At 42.5% G+C, this 16,689-nt stretch overlaps 1 protein-coding gene across 4 annotated transcripts in view; it reads left to right on the plus strand.

Moving 5' to 3' along the window:
- LOC145903874 (uncharacterized) overlaps nucleotides 1-16,689 on the plus strand; it is a 60,978-nt gene that overhangs the window by 12,866 nt on the left and 31,423 nt on the right. For all 4 annotated transcript variants that reach the window (XM_082992056.1, XM_082992054.1, XM_082992052.1 and 1 more), the window contains 40 exons: nucleotides 317-493; nucleotides 796-994; nucleotides 1,205-1,471; nucleotides 1,537-1,755; nucleotides 1,912-2,031; nucleotides 2,236-2,444; nucleotides 2,702-2,783; nucleotides 2,970-3,131; nucleotides 3,434-3,577; nucleotides 3,790-4,077; nucleotides 4,207-4,383; nucleotides 4,495-4,682; nucleotides 4,817-4,976; nucleotides 5,425-5,647; nucleotides 5,811-5,963; nucleotides 6,022-6,138; nucleotides 6,285-6,444; nucleotides 6,523-6,661; nucleotides 6,776-8,752; nucleotides 9,028-9,122; nucleotides 9,192-9,372; nucleotides 9,654-9,828; nucleotides 9,932-10,044; nucleotides 10,123-10,230; nucleotides 10,372-10,536; nucleotides 10,706-10,984; nucleotides 11,065-11,970; nucleotides 12,153-12,278; nucleotides 12,427-12,543; nucleotides 12,629-13,051; nucleotides 13,236-13,361; nucleotides 13,504-13,620; nucleotides 13,707-13,823; nucleotides 13,891-14,013; nucleotides 14,087-14,209; nucleotides 14,615-14,731; nucleotides 14,939-15,193; nucleotides 15,546-15,797; nucleotides 15,953-16,162; nucleotides 16,505-16,619. In XM_082992056.1, coding sequence (XP_082848182.1) covers nucleotides 317-493; nucleotides 796-994; nucleotides 1,205-1,471; nucleotides 1,537-1,755; nucleotides 1,912-2,031; nucleotides 2,236-2,444; nucleotides 2,702-2,783; nucleotides 2,970-3,131; nucleotides 3,434-3,577; nucleotides 3,790-4,077; nucleotides 4,207-4,383; nucleotides 4,495-4,682; nucleotides 4,817-4,976; nucleotides 5,425-5,647; nucleotides 5,811-5,963; nucleotides 6,022-6,138; nucleotides 6,285-6,444; nucleotides 6,523-6,661; nucleotides 6,776-8,752; nucleotides 9,028-9,122; nucleotides 9,192-9,372; nucleotides 9,654-9,828; nucleotides 9,932-10,044; nucleotides 10,123-10,230; nucleotides 10,372-10,536; nucleotides 10,706-10,984; nucleotides 11,065-11,970; nucleotides 12,153-12,278; nucleotides 12,427-12,543; nucleotides 12,629-13,051; nucleotides 13,236-13,361; nucleotides 13,504-13,620; nucleotides 13,707-13,823; nucleotides 13,891-14,013; nucleotides 14,087-14,209; nucleotides 14,615-14,731; nucleotides 14,939-15,193; nucleotides 15,546-15,797; nucleotides 15,953-16,162; nucleotides 16,505-16,619 — 9,404 coding nt within the window. The remainder of the gene's footprint in view (nucleotides 1-316; nucleotides 494-795; nucleotides 995-1,204; nucleotides 1,472-1,536; nucleotides 1,756-1,911; nucleotides 2,032-2,235; nucleotides 2,445-2,701; nucleotides 2,784-2,969; nucleotides 3,132-3,433; nucleotides 3,578-3,789; nucleotides 4,078-4,206; nucleotides 4,384-4,494; nucleotides 4,683-4,816; nucleotides 4,977-5,424; nucleotides 5,648-5,810; nucleotides 5,964-6,021; nucleotides 6,139-6,284; nucleotides 6,445-6,522; nucleotides 6,662-6,775; nucleotides 8,753-9,027; nucleotides 9,123-9,191; nucleotides 9,373-9,653; nucleotides 9,829-9,931; nucleotides 10,045-10,122; nucleotides 10,231-10,371; nucleotides 10,537-10,705; nucleotides 10,985-11,064; nucleotides 11,971-12,152; nucleotides 12,279-12,426; nucleotides 12,544-12,628; nucleotides 13,052-13,235; nucleotides 13,362-13,503; nucleotides 13,621-13,706; nucleotides 13,824-13,890; nucleotides 14,014-14,086; nucleotides 14,210-14,614; nucleotides 14,732-14,938; nucleotides 15,194-15,545; nucleotides 15,798-15,952; nucleotides 16,163-16,504; nucleotides 16,620-16,689) is intronic.

The following is a 16,689-nucleotide window of genomic DNA, read 5'->3' on the forward strand; positions in this document are numbered from 1 at the left end:
AATTCTGAGTGGTCAAAATTAACCGTCCACCCAGAATATGACTTAATGCGTGATGAACTACAATCTAAATTGCGATCTAACGCAGTGTCGCCAATCATTAATTTTGATCAATGCCTGCGTCACCCTGGACGACCTACCGCTGCAGTGAAAAAAAAATGCGGCAAAGATGACAAATTATTAAAGCCACGGAACAAACAAACTTTGATCAATTGCGTTTTTTCTCATTAATATAACACATTTATCACTTCCTCATAAAAATGTTACAATCTTCTGTTATGGATCGATTAGTTAATTTCATCACCCCTTTTTTATTTAGTTTTACGACACGATTGCGTCAACCCTGACTATTAACCAAATGGCGATAGTGACAGAAACAGGTCAAAGAATTTCGAGGAAGTTCAATTTAACGGGATTCAATCCGGTCTTCGTTGTGAAAGCGACGTGGAGCGAGGTGGTGATGTTTCCGGAATGGGCGACAGGACACCGTGACCATGTGTGTATAGTTTCTCTTTTATTGATAAACAAACAAATTTATTCACTTTGGAATGACCGCCGGCTATAACAAAAGTAAACCTTTTAACACGGCTGGATGGAGAAATTGCATGCTCAGCGTGTGTTTATTAAGGAAACGGATTTGCTTTGTTAACCCGCAAATTTTGTAAATGTTTCCCATCTGCACACAACACAATAATAGTGGAAAACATGCTCAAAGCCCTTACGTTAGTTATATGTTGCATTTGGTCCGCGACAGCACATTTTTTTATTCTGTTGTGTAATTTTGCTTCCTATTCACAGCCGAGCACTTTCCAATGCGTTGTGGCCAGCGATGGATGCGACACCTATGCCATATTTCTCTACCAAGAGAGGAGTATGCTTTGGAGGGTTGGCCTGCGCTCCATTGATAATGGTCTAATCGGTTACACCAATGGCGATGAGCTTTCATTCGACGAAATACAAGGAGAATATCTACCCGACCTGAGAACTCAAAGGATAGGTAGGATGTAATGAAACTACTGGATCACAAAATGTAGCGTGTCATCTTGAAAAAACCATTGAAACATAACATTTTTATTCAGTATAGTATCATGGGACGACGTATTTAGTAATTATGCTATTCGTAATATGTACTACATCAACTTTATTTTTAACATGTAGTTTTTTCATTATCTGTCAGTTCTTTTCAACATACAAATATGTTGCGCAGGTGGCCAGAAAGCTGGACAATATTTCTATCACCTGACGCCCACTAAGTCGGCCGAGCAACAGGCCCAGTGCGGCTGTGTGTCCTGGTACGTAAATGACGCCGCAACGGATTACCAGCCGTCTACTATGCCTTGTCCTTGCTCCGAGGGTCAGGCAATAGTGGATTCAAGGTACGCTATTACGGGTGGATATCTGTTTCATCTCATCAACACCCGCTTTCCAAACCGAGGATACTCATCAGTTGCTACGAATGAGTGGGAATTGGACAGTAAGTATACTCGCATTCTGTCGCCGTTTAATATATTTCTAATTAACATTATTCTACGCACACAGGTTTTTTCGGACATTGCTATCAACCATTTCTGGGAACTGGTCCGCGCTGTTGTTACATACCATTTTTCCGTTTCTTCTTTTCTCGCTTCTTCAATCCTTTGGTAACCGGACCGCTTGCAAGCCGCGCTGAGAGATTTCAGATTCCCATCTTGGACGAATATGGTTTCGACATCTTTAGACAACAGTCAGTGTTGGATGCACAGTACCAGGCAACACTCAGTACGTGCGAAATTAACTTTTTAGTTTTATATTTTCTTAATTTCTAAAAGTAGAGAAGTAGGTTTTAAAACTCAATAAATATGACAAAAATTTACACATGGTACCTTCCATTTTCCCAACATTTAATATAATTTTCGTTTACAAAATTTTTGTCAGATGGAGATTTGATTCCTCGCCGCCAATGTTGCGCAAGCGGCCTTCAGGCGGGTTACTGCGACATGTACAACAGAAGACGACCTGCTCCAAGCTGCGCCCTGTACAGACCAATTCCACGAAGTATGTCTAATTGTTAGTTGACTCAAACCCACAGGGATTCCCTAATTAATTGTAGCGATCCGATTTTGGGTAGCAAACTGTAATTATTATCGAGCAAACTATGTATTGCGTATTGTAAGCCATCTCCGCATTTTACGCTGTCAGAAGTTTTCTAGTTTTACCTGCTTTGCACAACAACTTTGCTCATCCGATTATCTTGTGCAGGAAACATGTTCGGTGATCCGCATATCACTACTCTTGACGGCGCATCGTACACTTTTAACGGTTTGGGTGAGTATTTCTTGGTGTACGTGCCCGGCGTTTTCGTGTTGCAAGGAAGAACGCAGCGCGCAATCAAAGCCGACGGAACCCTCACCCTCGCTACGGCCTTCAGTGCTTTCGCCGCCAAGGACTTGAACAGCAGCTCATCTACCGTAAGGCTTTATCTTAAATGAAAAATTAAATACGAATTATATACCTAAAGAGATCAATTGCAACCATCTATGTTGTTTCAAAAGTCTCGGGGAGTATTTATAATTTTTCACATTAGTTTTTCAAAAGAAACTTTCGCAATCGTGCGACGTGTTGCCATTAGTAATGGTCAGAGATGTGTGCATTTCTTTTTCACCGGGAGCAATTTTCATGACAATTACCACATCTGTAAACTGACCATAAAACTTGTGTCGTGCAGGTTCAATTCGAGAGCGTCCCAGACAACGAAACCGCAATCCTAGTTAAAGTGGATGGCAATGAAACTACCGGCCTCGATGAATGTAGGATGTGTTTGTCGTTATTACATATATGTGCAGCAACATTTACCTAACAGGATAGTTAGGGTGAAGTGCAAGAGTCATACAATAACAAAAAGAAACAACTTTGCACGAAAGACAGCATATCCTGTTGTGCAAACAATTGTGTACACGTTTTGCGAGATTAAATGGGTGTTCTTTGAATTGTAGTATCAACGATAATAGGACAAGTGTCTTTGACATTCGAGAACGGGACATATTCGGCAAGGTTTCCAAGCGGCACACAGTTGGATGTTACCGTGTCCACCGGAATTCTATCACTAACCGTGGCCGGGGCGGAGAATTTAAGGAATGTGATGCGGGGACTGATGGGTGAGCACTTGCTATTATCACTTAGGTTTTTCCTTTAAAAAACTTGTTTTTGCGTTCAAACTGTATTTTATCATATATTGATAACCGCTATAATAAGGCAAGGTTGCTTTTGGACCGAATGCAACTATAAAGCTGCCTGCTCTTAGATTCGTCAGTTCTCTCATGTCATTTATCTCAATTACAAATTATCAATGGCCCTGCAGCGGCAAAGTGGTTTATAAGCTAATGACGTTAAAAATCAGTTGGCAACCAACTGCCTCGCTCAAGACTAAAACGAGAATTAAGAATAAATCTTCGTTCAGGAAATTGGAATGGAAACCAGACAGACGACTTTGAATTTCGCAATGGAACAGTCATCGACTACGCCAGTCTGCAACCCACTGAAAACTTGGACATTCTTAATGGAACGCTTAACGAGCGTCCCTTGTATCCGTTCGGACAAAGCTGTAAGTGGTCATAAGTTGCCTTTTTTTGGGAAAATTTCTAGCAAACAAACGTGTTTAACCCGGAAAAGTCCATAAATACGTCTTGTCTGTATTTCTATGTCCAACATAGCGATCTTGCGGATAGCTCAGTTTGTTGATGTTTAGAAAAATATTTCGCCAGGAAGGTTTAATATTCTGCAAACACAAAATGCGTCTTGTATTTCGTTTTTCAGGGAAGGTCGCCAACGTGTCCGAGAGTTACTTCAACTACTCCGGAGGCAACGACACCTTCGAATTCCACAACCCAAGCAACACGGCAGAGCCACCATTCCTGGAAGATATTGTCTCAACGCAGAAAAATATGAGTCACTTCCAAGAAATTGTAGCAAACTGTACCAACAACGAGACCAATGTGATTTCGACTCAGTGTATCTTCGATTTCTCGACCACCAATCGCTCAGATATTGGCGCCAACACCTTGCAAGGGGCAAACGAACAGGCACAAGAAACTGCCGCCGTTGGTAGGTTGCTGTATATACCAGGTTTCCAAGCAATAAAAACTTTAACCTGAAACATTTTATAGTTTGCCACGTCTGTTACATTTAACGAAGCTTGTTGCTAAAAACCAATGAATTTTATCTTTGTTGCAGGAAACACTCCGCCTAATATAACCATCGTCGATAATGGAGACCTGATAAACAACTGCTTCCAAGCTCAACTGGGGATATTGGCAAATTTTAACGTGTCAGCTACTGACGAGGATGGACACACGATAACGTTTGGAACCGTATCCGATAATTCCATTTCAGGAATTGCTATTGATGAAAGTACGCACATTGTACAAAACCAATTAAAAATGTTTGATTTTACAATCGTAACGAATCATTAAAATAAACGTCTGAATAATAGAGAATAAACTGTCTACAATTCTGTTTCAGATACGGGAATGGTGACTTGGACGCCAACAGAGGCCAACCGCATGACTGCAAATTTGACGTTGACAATAACAGCTACTGATTCAGAGAGTGCCCAGGCGACGCTAACTGTGTGTGTAAAACTTTGTGTGTGCAACAACAGCGGAGAATGTCTATATGACGAATCCGCATCGAGCGGAAACAACTTCATCGTGAGTAAAATTGTAAAGAAAGATAGGAAAATTGCAAAGAATTTTCTCCCGAAAATGTGATTTTGTAATATTTTACAATATGCTTGTTTAACTGAAGGCAAAAATCTTTGATTGCATCGGTGTTACTTCTATAGATTGTGGGATGCAACTGCACTGACGCGTGGGATGGAGTCGATTGCTCGCAAGATCGAAACGAGTGCACTCTGTCAGCATGTTACGATGGTGTAAACTGCACTGATAGTGTAGCCCCCGAGACCGGTTTTAACTGCAGCGCCTGTCCAGAAGGAACAACTGGTGCGTAATTGCTTCATTTTATATTTGGTTTTACGACACACGTACAACATTTAGCGCCTGGCACACATATTCGCCCGGTCGTATGAAGTAGAAAAAAAACGTTAATGTAAAAGTGCGACTCAAAAACATGTAACACTCACAATCTCTGAAGTAATTTTTACAAGCAAGTGATATTTTTCCGAGGGATCTCAAGGTAATTAAACATCCTTACTGATAATTTATCTCAAATAATTATTTTATTTTTTGTAAGTGATTTGCTGTGTTAATGGTATTTCACTAGCGCAACCTCACAGTTTTTCTTATTTTACAACGTTCGATAAGGTAAGGTAAAACTTTTATGGTTGTTTCGCGTACTTACGTTTCGACAACTGCGTTAGTGCTTATTGTTAACATCGTTACTTTAAATCTATAGCAAACCATATTTATTGTTCAACCCTCTCTTTGACAGGTAACGGTAGAAACTGTACCATCGTCGATCTTTGCTTATCCAACCCTTGTGAGCAAAATTGTCAACCCGTGTTCAACGCGTTCAACTGCTCGTGTAACAGCGGATTCGAAGTGAACTCAACCGACTCTACTCGTTGTGCGGACATCGACGAGTGTAACACTTCCAATGACACTTGCGCGACCGTCTCCAATTCACAATGCTTAAATACAGTTGGAAATTTCAGGTAGTTATTGCATTGAGACGAGTGTTACTCAATTCTACCAGTAGTAATAGCTGCTAAGGCACGCTACATGGTACTGTCGTTTCGGTGTTCGTTATGCTCATGATTACAGAAAAACTGGCATGATAATTATGACCAAGCATTTATCTTGTCGCTTTCCATGCAGCTGCGAATGCGTAGCAGGGTTTGTTAAAAATGGAGAAATGTGCGAAGACGTCGACGAGTGCACTGACGGATCACACAACTGCACCAACACTACATCGATGTGCTTGAATACACCAGGATCGTTTCAATGTGATTGCAAGAACGGGTATCAAAGGTAATCGCATTACAGCATTGTGCAACTATCACTCCTTTAAGACGTGCCTTGAATTCAGGGGTTCGAGCGTTTTCATATGTGAGGACGTAGACGAGTGCTCGGGCACAACCGCGGTGTGTCTTAATACTACAGAGCAGTGTTCCAACCTTGACGGTTCTTTCCGATGCGATTGCAGGTAATTCTTGTTATTAGTCAGGCAACCGTGACGTTTTTTAGAATTTTGTCAAGGTATTGAGGACACTGTCCTATATCTATTGAATACAAAAGTAAGTAATATGTCAACATAACAATATTAGGTTAAGGTTGTCGCTGCTTTTTTAGCCAAGGTTACCAACGACTGAGTGGAAACTCCTCTTGCACGGACATCGACGAATGCGGAAATTCCACTCTTAACAACTGCACCGCCGCAAACTCGACCTGCTTGAATCAACCCGGATCGTTTCAATGCATTTGTCTCAGCGGCTACACCGGGGACGGATCTGTGAGTTCAAAACACTTAATGTCAACAAAATGTTGTTAATTAGAGCCATAAATCACAACCCTAATTCCATATGCACAGGTATGCAATGACATCGACGAGTGCAGTGGAAACACAAGTCTTTGTTCGGCAAATGCGCGTTGTTTTAACACGGAGGGAGCCTACGATTGCGTGTGTATCTTCGGGTACCAACTCGAGAACGGGACTTGTGTCGACATAGGTAATTTAAGTATGAGACTGTTTCTTGTTAGAAGCGCAAGCATAATTTTGAAAGCATTTTTTGTTGCCCGTAAAGGTAAACAAACCTGCAAGTATACCAAACGTTTGTTTACAGACGAGTGCAGCAACAGTTCATTAAACAATTGTTCAACGTCCGACATTCGATTTGCTTGCAACAACACGGAAGGCAGCTACGAGTGCGTATGCAACACAGGCTTCACGGGTGATGGCTTGACCTGCGTTGACATTGACGAATGTGGACTGACCCCTTCGCCGTGCCATGCCAACTCGAGCTGCACCAACACGAACGGAAGCTTCATTTGCACCTGCAGCGTTGGTTTCACCGGAGACGGAATTACATGTGAAGATATAAACGAATGTGCAGTTACCACTTCGCCGTGCCATGCCAACTCCAGCTGCACCAACACGAACGGTAGCTTCGTGTGCACTTGCAGCGTTGGCTTCACCGGTGACGGAATTTCGTGCGAAGATATAAACGAATGTGCACAAACACCTTCGCAGTGCCACGCCAACTCCAACTGCACCAACACGAACGGAAGCTTCACGTGCGCGTGTAACACAGGCTACAGCGGTGACGGATTCGCTTGCGAAGATATAGACGAATGTGCACAAACACCTTTGCCGTGCCAAGCCAACTCTAACTGCACCAACACGAACGGAAGCTTCACGTGCGCGTGTAACACAGGCTACACCGGCGCCGGAACAACGTGCGAAGATATAGACGAATGTGCAGTTGCCACTTCGCCGTGCCATGCCAACTCCAACTGCACCAACACTAACGGAAGCTTCACGTGCGTGTGTAGCACCGGATTTACCAGCAACGGAGCCACTTGCGAAGACATCAACGAATGTGCACAAACACCTTCGCCGTGCCACGCCAACTCCAACTGCACCAACACGAACGGAAGCTTCACGTGCGCATGTACCACAGGCTACAGCGGTGACGGAATAACGTGCGAAGATATAGACGAATGTGCAGTTACCACTTCGCCGTGCCATGCCAACTCCAACTGTACCAACACTAACGGAAGCTTCACGTGCGTGTGCAGCACAGGATTTACCAGCAACGGAGCCACTTGCGAAGACATCAACGAATGTGCACAAACACCTTTTCCGTGCCACGCCAACTCGAACTGCACCAACACGAACGGAAGCTTCACGTGCGCATGTAACACAGGCTACAGCGGTGACGGAATAACGTGCGACGATATAGACGAATGTGCACAAACACCTTCGCCGTGCCACGCCAACTCTAACTGCACCAACACGAACGGAAGCTTCACGTGCGCGTGCAACACAGGCTACACCGGTGACGGAATAACGTGCGACGACATAGACGAATGTGCAGATACCACTTCCCCGTGCCATGCCAACTCCAACTGCACCAACACGAACGGAAGCTTCACGTGCGCATGTAACACAGGCTACACCGGTAATGGATTCGCGTGCGAAGATATAAACGAATGTTCACAAACACCTTCGCCGTGCCACGCCAACTCTAACTGCACAAACTCGAACGGAAGCTTCACGTGCAAATGCAACACAGGCTACACCGGTGACGGAATTACGTGCGAAGATATAGACGAATGTGCAGTTACCACTTCGCCCTGCCACGCCAACTCCAACTGCACCAACACGAACGGAAGCTTCACGTGCGTGTGCAGCACAGGATTTACCAGTAACGGAGCCACTTGCGAAGACATCAACGAATGTGTACTAACACCTTCGCCGTGCCAAGCCAACTCCAACTGCACCAACACGAACGGAAGTTTCACGTGCGTGTGTAACACAGGCTACAGCGGTGACGGAATTTCGTGCGAAGATATAAACGAATGTGCACAAACACCTTCGCAGTGCCACGCCAACTCTAACTGCACCAACACGAACGGAAGCTTTACGTGCGCGTGTAACACAGGCTACACCGGTAACGGATTCGCGTGCGAAGATATAGACGAATGTGCACAAACACCTTTGCCGTGCCAAGCCAACTCTAACTGCACCAACACGAATGGCAGTTTCGCTTGTGTCTGTCAAAACGGGTTTTACACGAATAACAGCAGCTTATGTCTGGGTACGTATGTGACTCATTATTCAAAATGAGTGTTAGACATGCTCTAGAGGTAAACCGACGTAGTTTCGTGTATGCTATTTCGCAAATTTATTTCAGATATTGTCAGTTGGCAACATGAAAAAGAAATATTTTTAGGTATATAGCCAAGCATATATCTTGTTTGTACAAAGTACAAAAAGTCATGTAACTTTAGCCTTTTAAATAACTAAACAATTTCCTTGTATTTAATAACTAAACTGCGGAAAAAGTGTTTTGTCAATCACCATGTTTTACAGAACTTCCAACGCTCTCTTCACCCCTGATCATCAGAACAACAAGGTTTTGCATTGTTGTTTTGGCTGATCGACAATTTGCATACGGCTCTTACCAGGTACGTGCGTGATGTTTAAGCGTTAATTAAAGTCTTGACATCTTCAACTTCAAATTAATAACCCTGCAGATAAAAGCGCACCCAACATCAACAAGTACTGTTATCATAAACTCCACAAAATCGCTGGCAATCATCTGCGACCTCAACCCGAACACCGACTACAGTATATCTGTCAGAGTTCTAACACAAACTGGCTCCAACATAGAAATCACAGCTTCCGTTTTCTCCCCCACCGTATCTTCAAGAACGAGTGAGTTCAATAGAAATTCTTGTAGGTGGGCAATTCTCCATAAAGTGGATCAAAAATTTACAACCGCCCAACCATATGCACACGGTTTGAGATGGCATAGACCTCCTATCCTATTTTATTTTAATTGTTTTGCGCGCAATTACCTCATGAGGTCTTTAGGTCCAGGTTAACAAAAATCTGTAAGTTGATAGAAGCTTGTTTTGGGTAGGTGACGAAGTATGCATACGTGTGCGAATTAAGGCAAAATATAGTCACTTTTTATTATCAATCATTCTCTACAGGACCCATTAAAGTGCAGTTGGCGGTTCCATTGCTCCAAGAAAGTTTTAACGGCCAGCTGTTGGACTCAGCGTCACCAGAATTTACTGCGCTTGCATCAAAATACCAAAATGCATTTTTGCAAGAAGCACAAACAGCTCTTGGGGGGGTAACATTCGTTGTCGTCATCAGTTTCCGGTAAGGTTTGTTAAAATTATATCTTAAAAGTGACATTTCAATGAATATTGAGACAAATATTTAGCTAATAACCACATCTAATCTGCCTCATCTGATTCAACAGTAACGGAAGCGTCTCTATGATTACCGAAGCGACTTTAAACACCACAGCACGCAACTTTACACTGTCCAGTTTTACACCGAGCAACACGACTGCTTTCGGAAACGTCTCGGAAGGTATTTGATTGAAATGAGAAAAAATTTATAGAACAGATTCGAACTCTTTTTTAATTGATTGCTGATTTTCTTTTATAGTAAGTGGCCTTCCACCGGCACCAACTGGTCTAAACGTGTCTGATGGCTGTTGCGGGGCAACGTTCACTTACAACAGTGTGGAAAATGCTGATCGTTACGAACTTGAAAGTGAGTTTACAACTCGTCACATCGTTACGTTAAACAACGTTTTTCACCCCCTTAGCTGGAAACATAAATCTTTTTATTAGAAATCAGAAATTTTATTTTGTGCTCGGTTACTTGCTGACTAAGCTTTTTTTTAATATTTAGTCCAGTGTGATGACAGCAACACCTCGGTGCTTAGCGGAAATGGAACCACCATCCACTATAACTTTGGAACACAGTCCAACGTCATATGTAATGGCCGTGTTCGTGCATATGCCGTTCCTCCGTCGGGATTTACCGACTATTCCAATACCGTTACCTTTACCACAGGTACATATCCTTATTAACGATTTTGCTGCATTTCATTACAAATGCAAATATTCTCGTTTCGTTCACAGTACATTCAAAATCGCTACACGGGCTGCGCATAATGTACTGTTATATGTTGCATATATTGTGTGTATTATTTTGTTGTGCTTATGTCTAATCGATTTCACAGCTGCCCGAATTGTCAACTTTGCTCAACAAGACATGAACACGTCTGTGGAATTTTCATTCCTGGCAGTTCCAAGGGTCCAACAGTACACAATAACGGAATCGGCAGGCCGTGTCCCTTCAATAACTTTGAATTCCACTAACGAAGTCAACGGAAGAATAACGCATATAATAAATGGCCTTAGCGAAAGCGTTAATTACACGTTCAGTATTGACTTTGGTGCTCTGAATCACGAAGGAAAATCTCTGGCGGGACAAACCTTTAATTTCTCCTTTATCGGAAGTAAGTTATTGCATGTCATGCATAGATTGCATTTTTTTCACTGCGTTTCGGGTTTATGCTCTACCTCGTAACTGTGATAGGTGCAGAAACGGTAAATACGCCAATCGCCACAACAGAAATGACAAGCACAACTTCTGTGACAAGTGCAGCCAATATAACAACGACAAGTGCAGCTACCCCCAACACAACTGCAACTACAACTACATCACCCTCTGGCACAACTGCAACGACAAGTGCAGCAACCCCCAATACAACTGCCACGACAAGTGCAGCAACCCCCAATACAACTGTCACGACAAGTTCAGCAACCCCCAATACAAATGTCACGACAAGTTCAGCAACCCCCAATACAACTGTCACGACAAGTTCAGCAACCCCCAATACAACTGTCACGACAAGTTCAGCAACCCCCAATACAACTGTCACGACAAGTTCAGCAACCCCCAACGCAACTGCAACTGCAACTGCAACTACAACCACATCAACTCCTGACACAGCTGCAACGACAAGTACAGCAACCCCCAATACAACTGCCACGACAAGTGCAGCAACCCCCAATACAACTGTCACGACAAGTTCAGCAACCCCCAATACAACTGTCACGACAAGTTCAGCAACCCCCAACACAACTGCAACTGCAACTGCAACTACAACCACATCAACTCCTGACACAGCTGCAACGACAAGTACAGCAACCCCCAATACAACTGCCACGACAAGTGCAGCAACCCCCAATACAACTGCCACGACAAGTGCAGCAACCCCCAATACAACTGTCACGACAAGTTCAGCAACCCCCAATACAACTGTCACGACAAGTACAGCAACCCCCAATACAACTGCAACGACAAGTACAGCAACCCCCAACACAACTGCAACGATAGCCACATCAACCCCAGACACAACTGCAACAACAACAGCTGCATCAACCCCTGGCACAACTGCAACGGCAAGTACACCCAGCATCACAGCAACCACACTTTCTGGTAAGCTAATCCGATATTAAAACCGTCCCTTATCCCAACTATGTCTAACCATAAGTGTTAGAAAAGTCATCATTAGAATGTATTAGTAGGCCAGTTCCATGGTTTGAGTTGAAAATTAACACTTCACAAAGGATGTTAGGTAACAGCAACACAAGTAAAACTTGTTTTGGCCTAATGTTTAGATATCGACGAATGCTCTAGTTCTTCTTTGCATAACTGCCATTCCCTGGCACGATGCATCAACACGGTGGGCTCCTTTACATGTGCCTGCAATACTGGTTTCACTGGAAACGGCACTTTGTGCGTCGGTAAGTGGTATATGACTTGGACATCCTACTCTCCACTCTTCAAATCAAGCGTAGTAACATCTTATTTGATATTGGTGTACTTATTTGTCCTCGTTGTACTTATATGTCCGCGTTAGCAGTAAGTCAAAGTATTTTAATGTTTTTTTAGACATCAACGAGTGTAACGCCAACCCATGTGACACAAATGCAACTTGCACCAATTCGGTTGGGTCATCTTCGTGTGCGTGTAATTCAGGATTTACTGGGAATGGCTCAAGTTGCGCAGGTACATATGATGTTTGGACCAACCAACAACACGTGTTTTAAAAGTAAAATCGTCAATAAGTCAAAGTATTTTAATGTTTTTTTAGACATCAACGAGTGTAACGCCAACCCATGTGACACAAGTGCAACTTGCACCAATTCGGTTGGGTCGTTTTCGTGTGCGTGCAATTCAGGGTTCACTGGGAATGGCACAAGTTGCGCAAGTACGACAAGTACGACAAGTACAGCAACCCCCAACACAAGTACAACCACATCACCCTCTGGCACAACTGCAAATGCAACAATATCAACCCCTGACACAACTGCAACAACAACAGCTACATCAACCCCAGACACAACTGCAACGGCAAGTACAGCTACACTCAGCACTACCGCCACCACATCAACTCCTGGCACTACTGCAACTGTCACCACATCAACCCCTGGCACAGCTGCAACTGCAACCACACCACTCACTGACACAACTGCAATGACAGCTACAACCAGCATCACAGCAACCACACTTTCTGGTAAGCTAATCCGATATTAATACGTTCGTCCCTTATCCCAACGATGTCTAACCATACGTGTTAGAAAAGTTATCCTTAGAATGTATTTGTAGACCAGTTCCATGGTTTGTGTTGAAAATTAACATTCTCAAAGGATGCCAGGTAACAGCAACACCAAGTAAAGCTTTTTTGGTCTAATGTTTAGATATCGACGAATGCTCTAGTTCTTCTTTGCATAACTGCCATTCACTGGCACGATGCATCAACACGGTGGGCTCCTTTACATGTGCCTGCAATGCTGGTTTCACTGGAAACGGCACTTTGTGTGTCGGTAAGTGGCATATGAATTGGGTATACTATATTCCATTCTTCAAATCAACCGTAGTGGCATCTTTTTTATATTGGTGTACTTATTTGTTCTCGTTGTACTTATTTGTCCGCGTTGGCAGTAAGTCAAAGTAATATTTTTTTAGACATTAACGAGTGTAACGCCAACCCATGTGACACAAATGCAACTTGCACCAATTCGGTTGGGTCATCTTCGTGTGCGTGCAATTCAGGATTCACTGGGAATGGCACAAGTTGCGCAGGTACGTATGATGCTTGGACCAACCAACAACACGTGTTTCAAAAGTAAAATCGTCAATAAGTCAAAGTATTTTACTATGTTTTTTAGACATCAACGAGTGCAACGCCAACTCATGTGACACAAATGCAACTTGCACCAATTCGGTTGGGTCGTTTTCATGTGCGTGCAATTCAGGATTTACTGGGAATGGCACAAGTTGCGCAGGTATGTATGATGTTTGGATCAACCGGCTGTTTGTGTTTTTAAATGATAAAACTTTTGTCGTGCACAGATATCAACGAATGCGCCATCAATGCAGACAACTGTCATGCAAATGCAACATGCGACAACACGCCTGGTTCGTTCAGGTGCACTTGCAATACTGGATTAACTGGAAATGGCATAAGTTGCACTGGTACGTATGAGACGTTTGTCCCACCCGACATAACGTGTTTTGAAGTAAAATCGTTTCTTTCTGCTTTGCGTAGATATCAATGAATGCGACATCGGTACAGACAACTGTCACGCAAATGCAGCATGTCAAAACACTCCTGGTTCGTTCCGCTGTTCTTGCAATTTAGGATATACTGGGGACGGTATCAGCTGCACAGGTATCTGCACTGCTGTTGTGGGTGAACTACACTAACTAAAAACGGGCCTTTACGCACCCACTTTGCACTTATTTTTAACCAGCAAACACTTGATGCAATCGGCATATGATTGTTTTAGAACTGTTTAATGTTAAAATAGGAATATCTATTGTTTGGACCAAAATCAACATAAATTCTTCCACAATATTAGAAAGCCTGGCATTGACTGCTTAAATATATAACTAACAATTAGTTTAGCTCAAGTATCCTTTTATTTCGAAAAGCTCATGTAAATTTAGGTTGCACAGTATCATTTATCTCTGGTGGTATTACTTCAATTAAAGGTTTTTTTCTCGGCAAATTGTCTGCATCTGTTTTCGATCGAACGAATTTAAAGTTTAACTTCAACCTATCTTTGAAAACCAGATATCAATGAATGCGATTCTACACCGTGCCATGCAAATGCCGATTGCAGAAACACAATGGGTTCTTTTGTGTGTGAATGCATAACGGGACACGTCGGCGACGGATTTTCTTGCCAAAGTAAGACCTGTGAAACAAACAAAACTAATAGAAGACGTTTCTTTACTACTTTTCTAAAAGTTGCCATGATTATTTCCAAACGTCTGAAAACAAAATCCTTAATTAGTTATTCATGTAGAGAAATCTTAATGCCCTAGAAGACACATATTCGTGAAAGTATTCAAAAATGTCAGAATTAATTAAGTCGTTCCATTGTTTTGTTTTTAGCGTGCAACCAACTACAAGTTGCAGTTCAGTTTGGTCGAGATGCTGTCGAGTTGACTGTGACATACACTCCGTTGAATGGAGAAATGGTTAACTACATGTTCAACATCTCGGGCGGAAGCATATCCATGTCACGGGTAAACACAATTGGAATCAGCCGATACATCTTCTCAGGTCTGCAGTCGAACACTGTGTATGACGGAACTGTGACGAGCAACGACCAGTGCATGTCTTCTGTCACGTTTACCACTTCAACAGGTACAATTTACAATATTTGAACATACAAAATAGTTTATATACAGTCTAATATTAAGGTTTAAACGAGGTTGTAGCAAACTTAACCATGTGATTTGGTGTAATCATTTTTTTGAAGTTTTTTTTATGGTAAACGACGCGAATTTAAACCTACATAACTACACATAGATCGCCTGTATTTGATAGAACGTTGTTTTAGTAACAAAGTTTTGCCTATGCTGCAATCTGACAAAAAAATAAATGTCCAAGCGCTATGGTAGTTAAGCATAAGGGCAACACGAGTACCAACTATGGAACTATCAAAGTCTGAATTTTATGTAATTTTACTGTTTCTAAATTATATTACCTGTTTTAGCCTCACAATGCACGCGGACATGTACCTCCGGCCACTGTCTGTACCCTCCAAATCAGCAGGAGCTGGTCTGTGGTTGTTTCAACAATTTCAACCCGGTCACTCCAGACCTGTGTGCAGCGGGGCGACCTTGCGACACTCTCAGTTCCATGTTGTGCGATCTTGCTGTTTCCGATTGTTCGAATCTTGTAGATGGCACAGCGGAGTGCGTTTGCAAGTCTGGTTATGTTAAGGATTCGCAGGGCGTGTGCCGAGGTTGGTTAAAACCTAAAAAAACAATTACGGTAAAACCAAAAAAAAATTTCGACAAACCATATGCATAATTGTAAAAAAGTAATTGCAAATGTGAAAGTTCACTTCGAGCCAGATACACGAATACTGATGTCCTCCACTTGAAAAAATCCTTTCAGTTGAAGATCAATGCCAGTCGAACCCTTGTCCGAACGGCCAATGCACCACCGGTGTGCTCACTTTTGCCTGCGCTTGCAACACGTTCTACTCCGGCACGACATGTAACGTATTCAATCCGTGTAACCCGAGTCCTTGTATGAATGGCGGTCAGTGCATTCCCTCTCCAGCCACCTCCAACTACACCTGCATGTGTGCTAATGGGTATACCGGTATGTACTGTTTGATTTGTTGCAATGTTATTTATGTATATTTGGAATGCTTATGATATTTTCATATATTTAGGTATTTAAAAAATAAGGCTTTCACCATACACTTCCTACAATAATATCATAAGCCAAGTGTACACGTTCGATTTTACATTCCAATGATGAATTACTGTTTATCACTTTTTTACGTATTGTAATCCCCTTTCCTGGTATACACTTTTCGTTTTGTAAACCTTGTTTTTCATAGTCTAGCCTTTATACGTTTTTTTTAAAAAAAATCTTCGGTGGGACGAATCCAGCAATCTGGGCAAAGCACCAATGTTAAGGACCGTATGTATTATTCAGGGGACAACTGCACCCTTGATATAAACGAGTGTAACACAGAAAGCCCATGTTCAAGCAACGCCACGTGCGCCAACGCTTTGGGTTCCTTCACTTGCACGTGTAATTCAGGTTTTCGGTGAGTTTATGTTTTGTTGCCAATTTAAATCTAAATTAATCAATCAAAGAGTTTCATGCGGTACCAAATG

The sequence above is a fragment of the Ascidia mentula genome, chromosome 5, assembly GCF_947561715.1.
Source record: "Ascidia mentula chromosome 5, kaAscMent1.1, whole genome shotgun sequence".
NCBI classification, from domain to species: domain Eukaryota; kingdom Metazoa; phylum Chordata; class Ascidiacea; order Phlebobranchia; family Ascidiidae; genus Ascidia; species Ascidia mentula.